The sequence below is a fragment of the Silurus aristotelis genome, assembly GCF_946808225.1.
Source record: "Silurus aristotelis genome assembly, chromosome: 12".
In the NCBI taxonomy this organism is placed as follows: domain Eukaryota; kingdom Metazoa; phylum Chordata; class Actinopteri; order Siluriformes; family Siluridae; genus Silurus; species Silurus aristotelis.
The window spans coordinates 15,440,608-15,463,582 of NC_139585.1; the positions used below are offsets into that span (position 1 = coordinate 15,440,608).

General features: G+C 38.1%; 1 protein-coding gene and 1 long non-coding RNA gene across 27 annotated transcripts in view; both read right to left on the reverse strand.

Annotated features, from left to right (window-relative positions):
- Positions 1–22,975, reverse strand: part of ablim1b (actin binding LIM protein 1b) — a 64,780-nt gene that overhangs the window by 1,426 nt on the left and 40,379 nt on the right. For 2 of the 26 annotated variants that reach the window (XM_083557298.1, XM_083557297.1), the window contains exons 5-24: positions 20,865–20,991; positions 19,321–19,414; positions 15,410–15,497; positions 14,242–14,300; positions 11,886–11,963; positions 11,282–11,440; positions 9,377–9,424; positions 9,035–9,073; positions 8,559–8,594; positions 8,340–8,469; positions 7,961–8,053; positions 7,066–7,080; positions 6,393–6,485; positions 6,086–6,133; positions 5,042–5,188; positions 4,527–4,618; positions 4,232–4,355; positions 4,069–4,151; positions 3,409–3,463; positions 2,874–3,306 (exon numbers count right to left, since the gene is read on the reverse strand). In XM_083557298.1, the coding sequence (XP_083413424.1) occupies positions 3,230–3,306; positions 3,409–3,463; positions 4,069–4,151; positions 4,232–4,355; positions 4,527–4,618; positions 5,042–5,188; positions 6,086–6,133; positions 6,393–6,485; positions 7,066–7,080; positions 7,961–8,053; positions 8,340–8,469; positions 8,559–8,594; positions 9,035–9,073; positions 9,377–9,424; positions 11,282–11,440; positions 11,886–11,963; positions 14,242–14,300; positions 15,410–15,497; positions 19,321–19,414; positions 20,865–20,991 (1,685 nt within the window). In that variant the 3' untranslated portion in view covers positions 2,874–3,229. Of the gene's footprint in view, positions 1–11; positions 185–329; positions 411–2,827; positions 3,307–3,408; positions 3,464–4,068; positions 4,152–4,231; positions 4,356–4,526; positions 4,619–5,041; positions 5,189–6,085; positions 6,134–6,392; positions 6,486–7,065; positions 7,081–7,960; positions 8,054–8,339; positions 8,470–8,558; positions 8,595–9,034; positions 9,074–9,376; positions 9,425–11,281; positions 11,441–11,885; positions 11,964–12,511; positions 12,557–13,829; positions 13,965–14,241; positions 14,301–15,409; positions 15,498–19,320; positions 19,415–20,864; positions 20,992–22,975 lie in introns of those variants that run through there. The other 24 variants (XM_083557306.1, XM_083557292.1, XM_083557313.1 and 21 more) reach the window with 24 other exon arrangements.
- Positions 951–2,497, reverse strand: LOC310734874. The gene is made up of 2 exons (XR_014536165.1): positions 1,453–2,497; positions 951–1,375 (listed from the first exon to the last, which is right to left on the reverse strand). It is a non-coding gene; the product is annotated as an uncharacterized lncRNA (long non-coding RNA).

Sequence of the window (22,975 nt, forward strand, 5' to 3'; positions counted from 1 at the left end):
TATATATATATATATATATATAATACATTATTGAAGTGACTGATAAATTAAAACATGCAAGATGTCCTGGTTAGAAGAGCTTGGCCTTCTTCTTCATATCATTGCGCTTCCACAGAGGAAGTTTGTCAAACTCTTGGATCTCCATTCCAAAGACATCAAAGAATACTTCAGGGGCCAGGTGACGCTGAGGAGAAAACAATGTTCAGATTAAATAACTGCATTGTAAAAGGCTGGTTGAGGAGAAGGGAAGTAGAGAAAGTGCAGCATCAAAAAATATTAATCCCACACCACCACCTAGAGTGTGGCTTACAACTTTGCCCACTAATTACCTCCAGTCTCGTCCTGTCCACGTCCTTTGGAAGCTTAGTACGCCCTCTGTTGGTGACAGTGAGCATTTCATAGGGATACACCTTTACAAAAGGAGGGATTTTCTTGTTATGGAGAATGCAATGCAAGACATTTGCCAAACACAATGATTTACTGAAAAGCAAAGCTGTACAAATGCACGTGCTGAGAACACATCCATTCACTCATAAACAGAGACACAAAAACAGACAGTACATTAAAAATGCACAGAGATGGGGAGATGCATTAGAGGCTGTCCGTGACTAAGTTGGTCACAAGAAGTGAAAAGAGAAAAAGCTGACTATGGCATAAATGTTTTTGTGATTAATATGTAAATGCCTTTCAAATAAAAATAGTGTCAGATAACATTAAAAATACAATCACAAAGTGAGAAGACATAAAGTGACATAAAATGGCCACATTAAGATAAAATAATATGTATATGTAACTGCAAAAAGCATCATGTCTAAATTAAAAGTAAGCAAATCTACTATGCCTTTCCAATTTTAACAATGGAGGAAATATAATACTGTGCAAACGTTTTAGGCAGCTGTGAAAAAAAATGCTGTAAAGATAGAATTATTAAGAAAATAAAAGTCTATTTATTTTTATCAATTAATACAATGAAAATGTAATTAACAGGAAAAAAAAAGCCAAATCAAATCAATATTTGTTCTGGCCAGTCTTTGGCTTCAATTCAAACACTTGCAAAAAAGTAAGGGATTTTTAAGGATCAGAGTCAGCTGTATGATTAACCAGTTATACAAAGCAGGTGCTAATGATTAGCAAATTCATATGTAGATTAAAATACAGTAATTAACTGAAACAGAAACAGCAGTGTAGGAGGGTTAAAACGGGGTGAGAAAAAGCTGCTACTAAGATGAGGTTGTGGAAGAGAGTTTCAAGTCACAGGATATACTTTACACCATGGGAAGACTGAGCACAACAACAAGACACAAGGCAGATATGCTGCATAAGCAAGGTCTCTCCAAGGCAAAGAGTTCAATGCTGACTGGGGTTTTAAGGTTTGCTGTTCACGCTATTTTAAATAAACATAAAGAAACAGGCAATGGTGATGACCATAGATGCAGTGGTCAGCCAAGGAACCTTAATGCAGCAGATGAAAGACACATCATGCTTACTATCCTTTGACATCGGAAGATATCCATCAGTGCCATCAGCAAAAAACTGGCAGAAACCTGTAGGATCATGGTACACCCATCTACTGCCTGAACAAGTCTGGACAGAATTGGTCTTCATGGTAGAATTGCAGCCAAAATGTCATAGAAACAAATCAAGGCTAAACGTCTCAAATATGCATGAAGACATGGGAACCGGAGTGCAGAAAAATGGCAGCAGGTCAAAATCTGAAATGTTTAAAGCAAAAAACAAGTTGTTTGCTGAAGGACTGGAGAGCGGTACAATAATGAGTGTCTGCAGGCAACAGTGAAGCATGGTGGAGGTTCCTTGCAAGTTTCTGCAAATAGAGTTGTAGCTTTTGTCAGGATTAATGGTGTCCTTAATGCTGAGAAAAACAGGCAGATACTTATCCATCAAGCATTACCATCAGGGACGGGTCTGATTTCCTCAAATTTATTCTGCTGCATGAAAACAACCATATACATACAGCCAATGCCATTAAGAACTATCTTCAGTGTAAAGAAAAACAAAGAGTCCTGAAAGTGATGGTTTGGCCCCCACAGAGCCCTGCTTTCAACATCATTAAATCTGTCTGGGATTTGAGGCAGTCTACCACCACATCTGTGGTTGGTACTCAAAGATGTTTGAAACAACCTACCTGCAGAGTTTCTTCTAAAACTGTGTGCAAGTGTACCTAGAATTTACTTTTGCAGGCAAAGGTTGGTCACAATAAATACTGATTTGATTTGTATTTCTCTTCTGTTAATTTGCTTTCCATTTTGTTAATTCTATTTTTCTAATTCACTTCTATTTTGAATAGCATTCTTCGTTTACATAATTTGTTCACAAGTGCCCAAAATATCTTGCACAATACAATACATCTTTTCTGCACAGAGAAGATCTGCACAGTACAGTTCATCTTTTCAACTAGAAATATTATTCCTTTGCGTAACAAAACAAATGAAAAAATGGAACAATTAATAGCCGATGATTAATATTGTGGGGAATATAGAAGCACCTTCAAAGAAACCAAGAACATGCAGCTCTTAAGCCTCTTCAGCCAGATTTAGGAAAGGTGGGGGTCAATGATCTGGAAAATGTGTACAGCTCAGACATAGCAAAGCATATCATTACATCATATCACAACACTGGAAGGCCCTCTCTCTTCATCTGACTGCCTATAAATGTAATGTAGGATACCCTACTTCACTTTAAAAAATAATGTGGGCACTAAAGCTGTGGATGATAGGCATATAGGACCACTGACAAAATAACAAAGAGAATAGAAATAAATTTTCACAAAATCAAAACAAAACAAATAAAAAACGCATGGGATACTTGCTTTATGTTCCAACATGTTAGGCATTGATATTCCCCTGTCCATTCTGGTAAGGGGAACCTGGCCATCTTGGACGAGCTACAGAACAGAACACATACATGCAGTGTAAATGAAAAAGAAACAAAAAGAGGATTGGTAGGAAGAGGAACCATGGGTAAGACTTGACTACAAAAGACAAAATGACTACCATTTTTTTGTGATACTATGAGGAGAAAGGAAGACTTTAACTACTCTAACCATGTGGATAACGGTTACTCCTTTAGTCTAACTGTGTATATGTTTAAACTTCTCAGGATGTGCATATGTAATGATGAAAGCCCTTGTCCATGCTCTTCCCTTGCCTGAGCGGTTTGTAACTCAGGCACAGGTGTTGCTGGGTGTCACATGGAGCATGATTCCACATTCTCATGTACATGATGGCTGATGCACATGCTCAGTGCAGCTGATCATGATGTAGTCTGTGCATTCACGTACCTTGAAATCTGCATTATGATAGAAAAAGAAGATGAGAGTTCAGTGTAAATATATTTTCCAATTTATCCAAAGATCTACATATCTACACCTGATATAAAAAAAGCATGTACCTCTCTGACCTCCACACACATCCCCGTAACTGTTATACTGTGAGAATTCTGTTGACTGTGGAGGAAAAGATACACAGTAATATGTATTTTTATGTATATATAAAGACATTCCTGTCAAGCATCTTATCGTAGCACAGCACTCAGTAAATTAGTTCTGTAAGTGTACTCAGTATTTGTAAGTTGTCAAGTTGCCAGGTTTGCTAGCTTTAGCATTTTTAAAGATGACATTTTTAAATGAAATCCTGATGACTAATTCATTTAAGAAATCAGGCTAGCAAGAGGCAAAAAGGTTAATGCTAGCCTGATATGGACAATTAATTGGTTATAACAACTGAGTAACATGATCTAATATGAGCTTTTAATAATATATTACAGCTCATATTAGATAGTTACTCAGGCTAATAAAATCTGCAAACATACTTTTGCATACTTATTTGGATAAATCCTGTATATGGACTTATTAACATGCAACATTGCCATGGGATTATGATAGGCCTTTTCAAAGCTTTATGCAATTAAAATCTCAAATAAAGCCAACATTCTTATAAATCAGCATAAAGTCAAATCAAGTCAGGTTTACTTCTATAGCGCTTTTCACAATGGACATTGTCTCAAAGCAGCTTTACAGAATTTAAGGTGAATTATTAAAGACATGCTTACTTTGGCCTGCTCCCTTACCCGATGAAGGCCATTGCGTCCATATCCTGGCAGTGAAGAGGTTTTAGATGTGGGAGTGTTGGGATCTGAAAATAAAAGATTAATCAGTAAGTGCAACAGTGCCAATGCCAATTGCAGTTTGAAGAGCTGGTGTACATTGCAGTACCTGCGGTGAAGTTGCAGTGTTGAGACTCATACCGCTGGGCTGCCACACTGCGAGTGTATCTTTCTCTGTTCATTTCCTTCTCCATTTCCTCTTTCAAAATGAGCTTCCCAAGACCAGACTGGATCTGTTGTATTTGTATTAGCAATTCCAATTTCAGTAATCAGAACTACATAGGTAAATCTGATTAAAGTAGCATGCCGCCAAATTTAGCACAATACTTCCCATCTCAGTAGGTTTCTACATTATCCATAATATAATTTACATAATAAATGTTTTATGATAGTGGCCTCTTCACCTTACTAAGATGGTTTTCTTGGAGCTGTCTTCGTTTTAATTGCTCCTCCTCTTCTTCATCTCGTGAGTGACTCCTCATATCAGAACCTGAACCTGCAAAAAGAATAGTAATCAAAACAAATAGCAGATTAGTGCACACAGTCTTTCTTTACTGTTGGAATCATCACCCTTTGATGAAAGCACCCACAAATCATAATAAAATCAAATGAAAACTAACAGTAACAGTGTAATGATTAAAAATGAGGAATGGTGTCTGGATCGATGATGTGGATGAAGTAATTAATTTAAAATCAGTTAAGATCTAATTGTATATATTTACTAACAGAACTGAAAAAAAAAAGCATTTTATACCACCCTTCACATACTACTGCTTCTGAAACTGAAGAACATACATATACTATTGATAAAGACATACAGTTCTGACATAGCCAGCAATAATTTTTTTGTCTTTGACTCTGCTGGCACATGCTTCTCAGCAGGCTATTCTTCCTGGAGGAGCCAGCGGTAGGAGCCTACCTACGGCTGCAAGGGAGGGAGGGCAGGGCCAGTAGTCAGTCTCAATCTTTGCTGTTTCATCCGGCAGGGGAGCCTGAGCAGCAGGGAACTTGGAAGATTTGATGATATCGCCAGCAAACTTGCTTTGGGCTGCGAGGGCAGCTGAATCTGGATTGGTATTGTGGGGAACTTGACTATCAGTGGTTGATTGGAAAAGGCTTAAAGCAGATGCAGTGCTGGCCAATTTGTTCAAAGCAGGACATTGCATAGTTTCTGATTTGATTTACATTCACTGTGCACAATATTGACTTTGTTTTTATAATTCTTCCAAAAAAGGTTTTAAACAATGTCACATGCTTTGATATATTTATGGTCAGCACTGTAGTTCAAACAGAATCTTTTATTTGTGGAAAATGATTTAATACAGGAATGCAAAGTATAAGCTCATAAACTTTATTAGTGATTCCTGTGAAAGTATGCATTTCATAACCCTATGCAGCCAAAGATAAAGTGTACAGAGCCGGAAGAAGAAAGGCACAGCCGGAAGAAGAGTAGTAATTTTAGTTTTTAGGGCGGGGCGAGCTGGCATTAAGAAAACAGAGGAGAGTAGCAAAAACAACTGAACTGAGATGAATAGTACTTACATGTGAAAATGGAATATGTAGTCACATATGCCACAACACAATGTTAATGGCAAGATAGTTTCAACACATACATGAACAAACATACATATACAAAACTGTCAGAGAATGCACATTCACAAAAAACACTATTAAACTAATAGATCATTTAATGTTTAAGCTTGATTAAAGAAAAAAGCCATGATCCAAACCATGTAAAAATCTTTCTCACTGTACCTACCTTAATAACTAACTGTATGTCAAACATTTAAAATATTAATTATGGGCTCCATATCAAGATTGTGCATTATTAATTTATACACATTCAGAAAAAACAAATGGTTAACAGCCACTGCACATTTAAAATAATTATTAATTAAAATAAAAAAGTTAATGCGTTAATAAATAAATAAAAAAGTCATGATCCAATACAAATCAATCATACCATGTTGTTTGTAGATTGGTGGCTTTCTGTACATGTTCATCCCTTGGTCTGGAAAAAATGAGACAAAAATATAAAATAATCTATAATATATAATATAAACCGTCTAAATAAACATGGATGATCTATAAAATGATCTGAACTGAAATAGACACGATTATACCTTAAGGAGTGAATTGGGAAAGCACACATACACACGCACACACGCACACACGCACTCACACACACACACACACACACACACATACACACACACACACACACACACACACACACACACACACACACTTGTCGATACGTCTGCTCCTACCTGGGATGTGGAAATGTTTAGGGGTCAGACAGAGGGTTGGGGTGGTTGAGCGAGAGGACAAGGGAGAACTCCGGCCACTCGATGGCTCAGTGCCTCCATAAAGAAAGTGGAGAAGAAGCAGGAAAAATGAAGTGAAAGGAAGAGGGGAAAGTATAAGTTCCAGCCCAAGTAAATATGTACAAATAAAAGAGGATTTTATGTACAGAAGGAGACTGTAATGAATAAATCAAGTGTGTCCTCTCTGAATGAGAGCGGGGGCTAAAAGACTCCGATAGGAGAACATAGACACAGCATGCGAATTCTCTACAATGGTAAGCACTTCAGCATCCAGAACTCTTCAGCAGCCAAAACTAAAACTTGCACTATACAATAGCAACAGTCAAAATGCCCTTAAATTTATGGTTGATTCGTCAATTCAACTGAATTCCATATTGTTATACTAACTGCCAGTAGAAAAATAAATTGTGGCAGCATGCAGCATAAAGTGTTAGTGGCAGAACATCCTTTCAGATAATTACAAATAATAATAAGATGCGAAATAAGATGAGAAATGAGACAGAGAGAGGAGATAGAAACAGTAATAGTAGTTGTATGCAAAACATGCCTCACAGCTGCCACAGACAATAGGAAAGCACTACACAAAGAGACTAACAGCCACAAAGCCAAGACATACCTATGCAGAAAGAATCTGTAGGGAGGACAGAGGCACATATGCATTATATACAGAAATGTTTGATTAGCTGGCCATGCTCAGTTTGAAGCTTCGGAGCAATGGCCGTCCCAGTAAAGCTTTTAGCTTAACAATATCAGAAAATACAAAGACCATGCTGATACAAATTCAGAACTACTGATTCCCTTCAGTGATGCTGCCATGTACAATGTACAAACCAATAAGCAAAACTATCTAACTCCATTTCAAAGTTTTAGCTTGAGAACTATTGAAGACGACAGTGGAGCCTCTGAATATATTGGCAAAGATTTTTTCGGGCGTATTTTTCACCTGATGAACTAGGGCCAGTATAACTTTCTGAAATCATTTTCATATCTGAAGGAAGTACTGCTTTGTGGACAAACAGTGCTGATTGGTCAAATGCTAGCTTCACAAATTTGCTGATGTGTTGAATATCAGGTGGTGCAGCTTTAGATTCCGAGCAATGTACTGTGAATGCATCAATATTAAAGCAGTGCTAACTGGTTTGTATCTCAGCACTGCCCTAATGCTCACCAGTTTAGTACCAATATAACTTGATGACACAAGAAATATTAAGGTAGACAAAACTGGCTCTTCCATATTAAATTTCAAAGCATGATATAATATGTTGATAGTCAACTTCTAAACAAATCTTAACTGCCTCCATGTGCTTTGGCTGACTTCTGAAATGTATCACTGGGGTGCACAACTTCTGTTAATGCCTGTGGTTCCTGCAGTTTATTAGAAATATAAACAAGGGATTTCTTCCAGAACTGTGTTGTTCCTCAACAGCTCAACAGCCTCAGTGAAAACATGACTACTCCCACTGAAATGCAATGCTAGGACTCCAGTCAGGGAAGACTTGTGGATTTCTTACCTTTGTTATGGGGGAGGAAGTGGTGTCGGAAAGGGGAAGTGGGACGGTTGTCACTGTTGCTAGAGCGCAAAGAGGAGCAGAGCTTCAGCATTCCTACCAGGTGATCCAACAAAGAAAAGATGGAGAAGAAAAGAAGTGGGAAGAGAGACAGGCCAGAAAAAGGAAAGACATGGCAAAATGACCAAAGCAGAAAAAGGGGGAAGGGAAGTGAAGAAGGGGAAAGGCCTTATAAAGGTATATAGCTTACAGCAGTGCCATATATACTCTCAAACACAAACAAACACACACACACAGTAGTACTATATATACGAGTTGCTGCTCCTGTGTGCGACCTAAAGGAAGTCGTTGTAGAAGTTAGATAAATGAACCTCAGTCCCACCTGGTCTGTGGAAGTGCTGCGGTGTCTTAGACAATGTGGGGATGTAGTTGTGTCGGCTGTACATCGGGGAGCCGATAGAGCCCTGGCTGGTGGATCGTTGCATGATGCGTTCTTGAATGTCATAACAGCCCTAATACACAGTACACAACTCCACTTACTCTAACTAAAACTACATGATTTCAGTCTATATTTATATTTTAGTATGGTGCAGACACTTACCTCAGCAGATGGGGTTGGAGACAGGGTTCTTGGTGACTAAAAAATAAAAATAACAAGGGGAAGAAAAGCTCTGTATCAGTGTGTGATTATTTGTTTTAGACAGAGCAGAAGGAATAGGGTAAGTAGATCTGAACTTGATTAATTGAAGCAGATAAGAACATTTAAGGATAAATTTATAGAATTAATATTGATTGCAACAAAAATTTTAATATTCCAACTTTATTCAGGCAAAGAAAGCAGAGATGAGACAGATTTTGTAAGGCTATAATAAAACTCAAAGATAAAGGCAGGACAAACGAATCACATGCTGACACGTAGGTGCTTTGAAAGCATACAACAGATGGGAAAAGCAGTTTCATTAAAAAGATCTGCAGTAAGAAAGAACTGATTGGATTAAAATGTTGTGCAGGATAAAACTGTGCTGGTGAAGATAAAATTGTGCTTGATTCAAGATTCAGCATTCCTGAATAACTTACAGTCTCAGCTGATATGGGGGAAGGGTCTTGTGGTGTGGTCTGAGAAGGTGGATATAAACCGTAGTGTCACGATCAGCAATGGCTTTCAGTAAAATCCAGTTACACTGTGGCCCCATTACTGAGGTGGAAATTGTGTTTTTTTAATCAAGTTTTTGTAGTTTCTTTTAAGTATATGAAAATATACCAGAAAAAAACCCAAATTGCACTGAAAATGTTGTACTGCATTGCAATCTGACACGATTAAGACTTTACTTTTTTTAGTAATTGGTTGTATTAGAAGTGTTGCCTTAGGATAAGTTATGTTACTTGGGCATGCATTGCTGCAATCCTGCTCACACTCACTTTAATATGGCCTCTGATGGGGGATTGGTCACCTGCAGTACTCCGGCACTGTAGAAAGGAAGCACAGCCTACAGTTACAGCATGAGACTGCTTTAAATCTAATGTTTATTTCCTGATTATATAAGGCTACCAAAAGGAATCAGTAAAGGTGTGCTTGATGTACTGTGCATATCAGGTCTTCCATTTTATTATATCATATTATATATAAATCATAAGACACGTCACGTTTGACACAGTATGGAACTAAGACAGTATGACATTTTTAGGTTGGTCAGCAGAGGGCAATATATCACTGCAATTTGGACATAGACAAAGCACAGGCAGATCCAGGTACAACTTGGTGATGTTTAATATGGGAGCAGCGGTGAGGGTAACACATAAGACACTTTATAATTTCCACTGATAAACCGACATAGAATGACAGGACAATATCCAATACATGTGTGACACAAGCTAGTAAACAGTCATTGTAACAGAAAGATAGAAATTCACACGTTATCACAAATATGCCCACCCACACACACACACACACACACACACACACACACACACACACACACACACACACACACACCTACAAACAAACAGTCAATTACTGGGGTAAAAGGGTTAGGATTACTGTAAGGGTAATTTTAGGTATATGGGGTGGTGGCCTGGTACACTGGTTGGGGAGACCCACAGGGACTGATCAAGCAGAATACATTCGTCTAGATGCCACAACCAATTAAATGTGGGGGCAATTACAAATCTAGATCATTTACATATAATATTTAAAAACTGAAGCATGCTTATTCAAATACTCAAGTTTCAAGCCGTTGTTCATCCTAAAACACCAATCGCAGAGGGGATTACAGCCCTAATAGTTTGCAAACAATTACCGTAATTTCCGTAATTTTAAATAAACCGCACCCACTGAATTTTACAAAGATTTTTATTTTGAACATAAATAAGACGCACCTGTCTATAAGCCTGTCCACACTGAAACTAATGAACTTTACACAGGCTTTAACGAAAGACAGTGTCTGTTACACGGGTGAAATATGTTGTGGCTCCTTTAAGAGCAGAGCGGCATTTTGGGAATAGCCTGCCGCCGCATTTTTCCGCTATTACTGCATGTGTGCAAGACCGAGGAATATGTCATTATTTTCTGATGCTCATTTCTAAGTTTCTTTGATTAACCCGTAACGCTGTTGCCAAGAAAATTAAAAAAGCACGAGTTTTGGAAACCTGTCTGTGCTTATATGATTTCTGTTGCAACTGGAGTTAGTGAGCTATCCCATGACCCAGACTTTACGCGTTACAACGGCTTGTATCTAAACAGTAGCTTACCAAGAAAGTCATTGTTCACTGTCTTCCTCCTTCCTTCCAGAACTTTTTCTCTCGGGAGTTTATCTTTTGGCATCGTCGTGCGTTTAAAAAAACTATTTTTCTCCCGATGCCGTGCAGCTCAGAACACAGGTGAGGTGCATTTTTTCGTTTCCATTCGGAAATTACATTGGTCTAATGTTATGTTGCTCAGTTTTTTGGCTTGAAGTTTGTGAAACCAGGAAAAACCCAGGAAAAATTCATAAATAAGCCGCTTCATTGTTTAAGCCGCAGGGTTCAAAACATGGGAAAAAAGTAGCGGCTTATAGTCCGAAAAATACGGTATTCATCTGTGCATGTTATACACATAATATGTAAAATGCAGTTTTTCCTTTTAACATGAACCAGCAGCTATCGTGTCTAAGGAACTTGTCCTTTTGTTTCTTATTGGTCCTCATATTTTCTGATTTAAAATGCCTTACTTGAACTGCACTTTACGCGAGAATTTCAACCGTAACCGTAGCTCGTGTTTTTAATTCTGCCCCTAGGAATATCAGCGTACTCAGAAGTATGAGCATGGCTATTAGATTAGAGTATTACCTCTCCAGGGCTGTGTCTGCCCTGTCTCTCCAGGGTAGAGGAGGTGGAATGCAGGGACTCGTAGGATATCATGTCTGGACGTTCTATTTCATAAATGGCCTTGACTCGGGGGATGGCTGCTAGGTCCTTGTAATCAATGATCTCATTGTCTACTTTTGCCTAGAGGGAGGAGAGGTGGGACATAGAAGGAAGGGAATCACACAGAGAGAGAGAGACAAAGGGAAAGGAAGGAAGGTCAAACCAGGGGTCAAACTGTTCCACATCACATATGAACATACTTACATCACATCACATGGGTCACGACAAAAACACAGAGCATACAGGGCTTCATATATGGCTATGGTTCATTGTAGCTGTGCTGCCTTTTATATCGAAGTTCGATTAAACAGTATTCATATTGATTCCATGTGCACGCTGGGGTGTGTATGTTTATTATAAAGAGAAAAGAAAATAAGAGCTCAATGCAAATGTAAATGTGTAGACAGAAAGTACAGAAAAGAGCAAAAGATCATTCTGTGCAGCCTCATGCATCCACAAACTCCATTTAAGAGTGAATGGTGATTGGTTCAGGAAGAGATACATGGCGCTGGAGAAGACGACTCACATAGATTGTGTGGCCAGGAGAGCCAGGGATGCTGGAACCCGGCCGAGAACAGATACTCTCCGACGAAGACCTTGTGGGCTGCAGATGAACGAGACTTTTTGTTAGTGATCAGCCAAGCGCAATCATGCATGCACACACACGCATGTAAGCTCGAATCACAGGACCAGTGCACAAGTCAAAGATACAACAGCAGCATTAACAGCTTCTCATCCCAGCTACTTATACAGAAACATCCACAAGCAATTCAAGCTGCCATCTACAGGCCATGCATCAAGGTCCTCTAGATATGGCTCTTTGTGAAAATATCAACAAAGCTGCTAGAAATCTGAATGTTATGGTTTGCAAACAGATGCATGTTTTGCACTATGGTGATATATTGCTGAATGGTATTTTTCTCCCAACTCTGTGTCTGTGAGCTCATATCTGAGTCAACTTTCTACAGCCTAACTGCTTTCAGGCAAATCTGGGTCAGACGGCAACAACCACATGCCCACAGGGGTGAAAAGTGTAATAACCACACATTGGCCATTATGTGGTCATAGGCTAGTTGGGTGTGGGTATGCTGCCTTCAAGCTGCTGACACATAGAGCGTGTGCCACTCCGCTGCCTGTAGCAGAATACAGTACCTGCCTTTCTGATTGGTGCAGTGAGGTTACAGAGGGAGGGAGAAGCTGTGGAAGGAGGAAGAGGGTCACAGGAAATCACACACTAAACCAAATTTTTGTGGGTTTACTCGCAGACCATCAGTGGTTCCTAAAACGGGTCCCCCAGAGTCCATTAAATATAACCAGACAGTCTGTGATATCTTTATAGTGTTACAGTGGTGGACATAACAAATTATTGCTATTTAATTTTTGATTGAGGTTTTATAGTTATAGCCCTTGCAATGAGTTTGATCCAAACCTGTTCACATGAAAGACTGTTTGGTTTCTGGGGCCAACATTTTTGAGAACCACTGCTGTATATGATGGACAACATGACAAAGAAGCCGAAATGTCACTAATAACAACTTGTGACTGACAGCAATACATCTTTTAACCTCCGGCGTATCCATATTGATGAACAGATCAAGAATCAAACAAACGTGTACATCCACGCCTTTACAAAGAATTCTGTCAAATATTTTTCTTTCTGATAAATATCAATCATCTGAACAAGTCGCTTTAATACAAATCATTAGTGAAATGAGTGATATGTTCTCCAATTATTTTCCATCTCCCAAAAGCATGGTGGTAGCTAAAGTACCATCCAGGGTGTATGCTGTAACTCCACATCCCCATGACGCTGATCAGTACTAATATACCAATATAAAGATGAAAACATGCATTGATTAAAATCTATCTACCTGTCTGTCTGTCTGTCTGTCTGTCTGTCTGTCTGTCTGTCTGATTATCAATTTAATAAAAACATTTTTTTCACTTTTAGTCAACGCCCTTTGGGAGAAGTTCTCAGAGGGCACAACAGAATCAGCAGAATCAGCATGTTGTCCATCAAATTTACAGTCATTAGATACTGTCTGCCTTAACATGCACCAGACCGTCTCTATTCACCATGCGCTCACAGATCTACTGCAATCCACCTTCTTTCATATATCACAGACATGTTTTGTCTCCTCAGCTCACTTTCTTGTCCATGCCACTTGTTCAGAAAGACAGATGTGCTGATTTTTTGTTACATAATATGAAATACAGGATTTCCCAATTTCTTGCTTCTGATGTTATGAAGCAATTATGCATAAGACAGCAAGCTAACCCTCTATGCTCGCATTGTCTGGAGGAAGCACAGTGTGCATCTGGAGTGTTGCCCTCTCTGTTCTGCAAATACACCAGTGAACTTCACTGTCCTGAAAGAGACACAATATGGTCTGGCTTTGCAGGGGAAGCAGGACAGTGAGTTTAGCTGGAAGTGGTGCAGGACAGAGGGGGGAGACAGGAGACTGCAAACCTCCGTCCTGCGCAGGGGACGCACGCCTCGAGCAGAGCCACCCCGGCCCTTCGCCTTACACTGAGACTCACACTTAGACAGGGGCAAAAAAATATCAAAAGGACGGGGCTTTCTGCCAGGTCGCTGTCGTGCTTCCTACAGAGGAGAACCAGAACAAAGAGGCAAGCTGACACACACTAAAACACACAATCACCTGCTTCTAAAAAGCACACCCATCAACTCAAACAAGCATTAGGACAGACAGAGGAAAATTTGTAGAAAAAGAGAAAGGTGTTAAACTGTGTCACCTGTTGCTGAACTGAGGATGGAAGTTTAAAAAAACAAGCTGAATAAAGGAAAGTAAGGATGAAGGACCAACAGGGTGTGTGACATTTGTGTGGATGGATAGATGACTCATGGAGCTAACACTCACCCTGTACTTCTCTTCTATTTTGATGTTGCTTTTACAATCTGGATGCCACACTGTAGAGCCTGTTTTAATGGAACAAAACAAAGAAAAAACTCTCCTTTCAAACAAAGTTTACAAATTCATTAATAATTTTTTTCATGAATAAATCATCAAATCTGTTGATTATAATAAATAAATCATAAATAGATAAATCCTGATAATAATCAGAGGAAGAAACCCCGAGAGAAACCAAACCTAAAAGGGATCCTGTCCTCTTCTAAGTGACACCAGATAATGGCATTATAAATCATTACAAAGTCAAACAGCACTAAATGTGTTGAAAGGATGTTCAGTGTGAGCATCATAATCTTTATGACTACAGTAAAGGTTTTAGATAGACATCTACAGTAACAAGTTGATATTAGGCATTGAATAAGACCTGAGCATACACTATGTTTGTGAAATTCCTTAAATCAAAATTAAAAACAATTCAAAGCAACATTTAGTGTGTGAAATAATTACTTTTCAAAGTGTTTATTTTAAAATATCTAAAAAACAACAATGGGTGTCATGTCCAAACCTTCATCTCTACATCAGTATGTAATCAATAGAGGTATTAAGCATGTTCAAATTTAATTTTTATGTTTGACAAAATGTTAGGATTTGCACCCAGATGCAGTTTAGCATGCAATTGCCACTGGAGATGTTTGGCTTCAATTAAATTAGCAATTCGAATGTATATATATATTATTTATATATATTTATTTATATTACATATTTTTTTTTTAGCCCAAAATGGCCCTGAACACACTGTTCATGCTTTATATAAAGTTCATGTTTTTCAGTGCAATCAGTAATGACTTTTCCCCCACCTCTAAACATCTGATTTTTATTACATCATGACACACCCATAGACTGGGAAAAATTAACCAATAATATTATGTCATCTTCGAAATTCTTTCTCCCGAAATCCTAGGTCTGGCCAAATATTGTGGTTAGCTCAGGAATATAGCAAAAAAAAAAATGCTTTCTTTCATCTTACAATTATCATAATGCATCCAGCAAACAAAGAACTTAGACGTGAACACAAAATCACTATAAGAGTGAAATGCATGTATGGAAAAAATTTATATGTCTAAGCAGTTTAGAATGCAGGTGCAAGTCGTTTTACATTATCAGCTGTTTTACCCACCTTGCAGGTACATCTCCTCCCCCTCTGTGAACATCTGGTTGCACCGGCTGCATCGTGCACAGCTGGGGTGGTAGTGTTTATCGCCTGCCTGCGGAGCCGAGAAGGCAAAGATCAGTGCGGTTCATCAAATACTGAATGTGCAAAATCAAATCTCTCAGGGCAGAAAGTAAATATGCAAAGTGATTAATGTTTAATAAAGTAAACTTGGAATATATTATAGAAAGGACTGAGAGAGGAAGTGCAGATCCTTCACTTACCACTGTGTTCTGTGTGTGTGTGTGTGTGTGTGTGTGTGTGTGTGTGTGTGTGTGTGTGTGTGTGTGTGTGTGTGTGTGTGTGTGTGTGTGTGTAAGGATGGGCAGGCATGTGGGTGTGTGTGTTTGTATGTGTTTTCTCTGTGAATTGGCCTCTGTTTCGGACTTCATGGTTACACAAGAACTTTTTATTATTTCCATTCAGTTTAGGATAAAACGGCTTTGTTAGGAGAGTGCCTTGTTTATTAAATAATTTTGTTGGAATTATGTGATATAATCACATATTTTAAACATTGAGAGAATTCATAAAGGCCTTTAGTTTTTTTTTTTATAAATGAGTATTTAGCAAAAGTGTTTCTGTATTATTTCTTTCCAGCATAAACAGAAATGTGTTTAAATCTCTGTGGTATTTACACACAGTGCAAATGGCATTAATGGAGACTGAAAAAAAAAAAAATCTAAAATACTCCTTTACTGTCTTCAATACATTTTCAGTGCAAGGGCCTGGAATTGCGATGCTGGAAAGGTGACAAATGTAATGATACACTTTCCTAATTAGTGATGTTATTATCTATTTGACCTGCAATTTTGTGTTGTGTATTGTTCATAGAACACAGCTGTAAGTCATCTACAGAGCTGTCTCATCATCCTGCTGTTTTACATTAGCTTTAGGAATGCTGATGAGCTCCTGCGCCTCCATCTCTCATTCTCACTATTTCTTAGCTATTTCTTTCTTAATCTCTTTTAACAGCTTTCCATCCTCAAAACAATTATTGTGCTTTCTTTTGTTTTTATTTTCTGCCTTTTTTCCATAATCTTATTAATCCTTGTTCTCTAAGCACTTTTTGCACAAAAAAAAAATCCCTTGATATTTTTTCCCCTGCACTTCAACACATCCAGCTTCCTTTTAAATGAAATGTGCTTTTATTGCTAAATGATGTAGACAATGAATATAGACAATTTCCATGTAAGCACACCCACATACACACCCAGACACCCAGACACCCACACACACACACACACACACACACACACACACTCACAAATACACGTGTGCATACAAACACATTTTCATTTCTATGGTGCTGGGGGATCACCTGCAATATTCTGGCCACTGTTCCATGTTCCTCCCTTGTTCAATGAACTATGAGGCAATGCAGCAGAAATGTTTGATTTCACACAGATGTGACCCCATCCCTCCTCCCAGCCTGCTGCACTATGGCAACGGGCCCATTTAACACTCTTGCTGTAAACAAATGCCTTTGACAGTAGATGTTCTTTCTAAATGTCTCTCCTGCAAGATGGCTATCCATCATTCCTTATTACATTATACACAAGAACGTGGAACTGGACAGAACCATGTTGAAAACAAAGACTCATTACTGGCAAGCTCAAGGGGAAACAGAGGGGGCTCCAGTTCCAGATGGAAGGGTGTAAGCAGAGGAAAAAGCCAAAGAGAGGAACTGAAAGGGGTAAAGAAAGAGGGAAAGGGAAAATGATGAATGCAGGGTGGAAGGGAAGAAAGACCATCAGAGAGAAAGACAAGGCCCTTAGAAGCAGAACAAACTGGCCTGTAGTCATATTAAGAGTATACAGAGAAGGCTCTCCAGAGCTGTGTAACATGGGCTGGACATGTGTGGAAAGGTGAAGCTGTTTTTCTGTGTGCTATTCTCTAAAAGCTCAGCCACCTGGATAGATGCTGCTTGAAAAATGCTCGCTGGTGCACTTTGAACACTTTCAGCCACAGTGGAGATAAACACAGAGAGAAAATGGAGAGGGCAGTCTAAACTATTGTAGCAGGCTGGCTCCTGTTTCTGTCTGGGTTCTCTTCGCTGACATTCTATAGCCACCTGCATTCGCTTCAAACCTCTGATGCTAGTTTAAACAAGCTTCCCTATCCTACCTGATGGGACTGTATACTGCACTACAGGTTACTCTCTAGCCTTCATCACCCAAGAGAGACATGCACCAGAACCTTTTTCTTCTCTGGTGGAAAATCTGATGACCCATCTCTTCGATATGCAAACATATACAGTATTTGTATACATAAAAGATAGCATGTGCTTTCTTATTAGCACTGATTTATGTTTCAGTGTAAAGCAAAGTAATTTCTATAGACAGGCAAAACTAACATTAATTTCTTAACAAATAAAATTAAGTAGTTCTATAAGGCGTATCAGCAAAATGTTGGAAAAAGGAAACAGAGATGTAATTTACCAGATCTTACAGTGCAGTTTTGTAAGTGTGTGTGTAAGTGTGTGAGTGTGTGAGTGTGTGTGTGTGTGTGTGTGTGTGTGTGTGTGTGTGTGTGTGTGTGTGTGTGTGTGTGTGGTAATATAGGGTCAACACTCTAAAGTTAAACATTTCAGTCTCACATGGCAATCTAAAAAAAGCGAGGCACCATCATAATTATCAACAATTCAAACGTTGCAATATAGTGCAGCATCCCTTGCGTTTTTCAAGTCTTCGTATCAAGTCCATCTGTTCCTCAGAAAAAAATTCTCCACAATACTTGGACATATATAGAAGAGTCTACTCCTTTAAAGTCACTGGGTCTCACATTGATAAGATTCCAACGGGTTTGTCACCACCATATGTGGACACATAGATTTATATAAATAGCACTCACACTTTAACTGACAACTGCTCTGTCTGGGTGGGTTTGGTTTGAGACACAAAAAGAACAATGTGTCTGTGAAGTGTGCCACAGGAGAGCTTCCTGTTAAAATATCATCCAAAAGTCAAAAGAACCACAATTCTGGTTCAATAAATAAAATCAGCATAATCAGTGTCGGTACATAAAATACATTCTACAGAAACTATACATCATACATTTTCATCACAAAGAACACATGAATAAAATATGCACTGATGAAAGGATGCAAAGTACATACCCTATAATCATGTACCCTTCACTTATTACCTGATGGAGTGTGAAATTAATTATGCTGCTTGAGCCTGAGAACATCTGGTGCTCTTACCTTTGGCAGGTGGCTCGTGTGGACCCCCAGCCCTGCGATTTAGCTAATAAACTCCTTGTACACTTATTCTTTTAGCACACTCTGTCCCTCAATCTATCTCTCAGACTTTTCCTGAGAACTCCTAAACTTTTCATCCATTTCCCCCTCCCCTTCCTTCTGCTGGCCTCTCAGCCTATCAGATGGACTTAGACTCAGAGCCTGCACTATGTACAATGCTAGGGTGGGACTGTGGCATCTGGCCAACTGTTTCTCAGCTAGTTTTTTTGCACTTTTCCCCAAGGGCTGGTGCTGAGATCGTGAGAGTTCAGAACTCTTCAAACATGCTAGTTTGGCTGTGTCAGACTGGGTGCGGGTTGATGGTCATAACATATCAGCGTGTGTGTGTGTGTGTGTGTGTGTGTGTGTGTGTGTGTGTGTGTGTGTGTGTGTGTGTGTGTGTGTGTGTGTGTGTGTGAGTGCTTGTAAACAGATTGACCAGCCAGCTGCAGATGTTTAGTGAGACTAGCAATGTAGACTTTCCATCCTCAAAAACACAATACTGCTATCAAATTAAACTTTTAATTTGAAATTTGATTTTAAAACTAAGAAAAAAATGAAGCAAATGGAACAACATGCTAAGTATTTTTTCTTTGCAGAGAGCAAACTGGGAGGATAAGAACAGGTGCCTGATACTCACCTCCAGAACCCGCCCGGTTATATATTGATGACAGGCTTCACACTGCACACCAAAGTGAATCTGGTAGTCTCTCTCACAATATGGAGCACCATCCCTGAAAAATAGTGTGAACTTGTCACTGTCACCTCAAAACGTCTTTCTTTTTGGCTCATCATACTTATTTTATTATATATATATTATATATATATATATATATATATATATATATATATATATATATATATATATATATATATATATATATATAAATAATCTATATGGAATAAACTAGAGATTTTTTTAGCAGGTGAGGGGGTGTGGAGGGTTTCTGTCTACAGAACCACTATATTCATCACTATACATGTCAAGTCTTGGTACAATTATTATTAAATGATATTAGCTTCAACCGCTATTTCCACTGCTCATTATGGATCTAAATCGGCATAAAGAGTTTTGTAAAGCAGTTTGTTAAAAGCTATAAAAAAAAAAGATTCACTGGAGACCTTTTTATACACTAGTAATATCAAAGCTTCAATACTGGCCAATATGCTGCTACTGATCCAGTACTAACATTCTCTTCTTTACTAATGCAATTTTTCAGCTTGAGTCTGTTGCTAAGTTATGCAAAGTCTCAAAGTAGTGATAGTGATATTCATTAAACGCCTCTAATCTGTGCAGTATCTATGCTGTCAGTCGAACAGCACATTTTACACCATAAATTATATTAGTGGGTCAGATAGAGAAATGTAGTCTAACAGTTTATCTGACTTATAAACCAATGTACAGTGTCTAATAAGTGCCACTTTTAAATGGACCTATTTGTTTGTGTGATGTGTAAGAGAAATTGAAATGTTAAAACAAAGTGACATCACATAAAATAATTAACAATACTCTATGATGGATAAATAGACAGATTAGTTGTTTTATTACAGTGCCTGGCTGAAGACCAAAAAAAACCATAAGAGAAATTTTTTCCACAATAAATATTATTACAAACCATAAAATTATTAACAAATCATTTTTGTCAAACCAAACCAGAAAAATAAAGATATTTAATAGTGTCTCAATTGTCCCCATTAGTGTCCAGTAGATTTAACATGCTACCACAGAAGGCATCATAATCCCAGTAGGAACCCACAGAGACCATTAGAGTGTCTATTAAAAACTAAGAGGGTTTTTAACTGTAGTTTTGTCAGTAGGGAAATAAATTAACTAGAGAAAATAAATTAACTAGGCTTTTTCCTTACAAAACAATAAATTAATATGAATTCTTATCAGATTGTCATAAAAGGTGTAACATAAGTACCCCAGACGAAAAAAGGAAGAATAATGTCAGTCAAGCATGTAACAGCCACATTTAGCATAAGACAAAAACCTGTAGTAGTGTTATAGTTTTGTTTGTAGTATTAGTGTTTTAATCATCTCATGGAGTTTTAGAGGTTGCGATAAATAAAGTACCATTCGTTAAAACATTTTAGAATTTGAGAATTTTTCAAAGGGTGGACAATAGTTGTATCAACACAGTAAAAGATAGTGAGAGAGGCATGCTGATGAGATTTACTCACTTGCTGATGTACTCGCCGCTCAGCACTTTGCCGCAGGCCTTGCACTTGAAGCAGCCGAGATGCCACTGTCTGTCCAAAGCTAGCAGAGCCTGTCCATTTTTAATGTCTCTGCCACAGCCTGCACAGTCTGCAGAACACACACACACACACACACACACACACACACACACACACACACACACACACACACACACACACACACACACACACACACACACACACACACACACACACACACACACACACACACACACACACACACACACACACACACACACACACACATCAGTACCAGTAGTAATTTTTGTGAACACAAACGTTCAAACAGACGTTGGAGTCACCTCGCATCTCCCACTAGGTGGTGCTGTACGACAGCCTAAGGCTCAGCACTGCCTCAGCACATGGGAATATGGGGAGGTAACAGTTCACGGGTAGTATGTGTAAATGTTTGGTCCAAAAATAGGGTCTAAAAATAGCCCAGACTAACAATTTGGTATTTTGACTGCATCCAAATGGCTTATGGGGATTTTTCTTTTACATCCTACACGCTCTACTGCACATGATATGTTTGTGTGTTTACCGCAAGCTGAAATTTAGACTTTTTCTCTCATATGCCAAACACAGTTTATGATAGACAGTAAAATTTAAGGGAAGTTGTTGGGGCAGTCAGTAAACATACTGTTTAATTTTTTGCAGGGTGCCACTAATGCACAAATTACTTTGTTTAAAATAATTGTTTAAAATTAAGCAATACAATTGTGTAATTCTGTGTAAAGTGTTATGAAGTACATGATGAAAAGGTTTTTTTTGTTTTTTTTTTACTGACAAAGATGTAAGTGTTTAGTTTTCTGCTCATGTAAAGCAAATATATATATATATATATATATATATATATATATATATATATATATATATATATATATATATATATATATATACATATATATATATATATATATATATATATATATATATATATATATATATATATATATATATATATATATATATATATATATGTGTATGTGTGTGTGTGTGTGTGTGTGTGTGTGTGTGTGTGTGTGTGTGTGTGTGTGTGTGTGTGTGTGTGTGTGTGAGAGAAAGATTTAAAAGGAAAGAAAACAGAACAGAGCAGAGACATAACAGTTGAAGAAGGAGATGTGTGTTGTCTTGTCCTGTCAGCATATTAAAGGCTTTAGACCCTCAGAACTCTCAAAAGTGGATAGACTCTCAGGATTTGGCAAAATACACCAAGCCATGAATAGCCATGGACTGTATAATCACTGCTTTCCATGTGTCATGAGGGCCAACAAATTTCAGTGACCATTCAGTCCTCTTACTGAAAGACACATTATCAGTATTGCATGGCACAAAGGTTCATTCGACCTTTAAAAAAAGATGGGAATGCACGCTTAGGTCTGAGTGTGTGTGTGTGTGTGTGTGTGTGTGTGTGTGTGTGTGTGTGTGTGTGTGCCCATGACAGTAATAGGGGGAAAAACAGAGAAACTATTAACAACATTTTCTGAATTCTAAACCAAAAGCAACATTACACAATTTTTCTGACATGATTAATCTGTTTTACTTTCTATCCAAATGTTAGTTAGTATGTTAACTTCTATTTAAATGTAATGATTTCTTCCTATTTTTTTATGCACATGGACAGCAGGATGGGAAAATAATATGAATCTTATGTTGCTACAAACTCTGGCAAAAATTAAGCAAAAGTGATGTGTTATGTATTAACAATAAATCACATTACAGTAGACAGAATTTGTACTAAAGTCATGCTGTGTCTTTTGTCATATTTGAGTGGAAGAATTTAATTGTTAATCTTTAATTAACAATCTTTATTAATACAAACAAATAAAGTCATTCATGATAAATTGAAAGTTTAATATATTTATAAATAGTCAAATAGACTAAATCTGTGAAACACAAAGGCACAACATGTACAACTCTAGAATGTAAGTGTTCACACACCAAACTGGTTTGCAGGACTTTGAAGTCCTATTGGTGAGTTGTGAGTTTCTCTTTTCCTCCCCCTTGGCTATGCTTACTGAGTTACAACACTTCCTCTAAGAGAAACTGAGACGAAGGAAATGAAGGGAAAA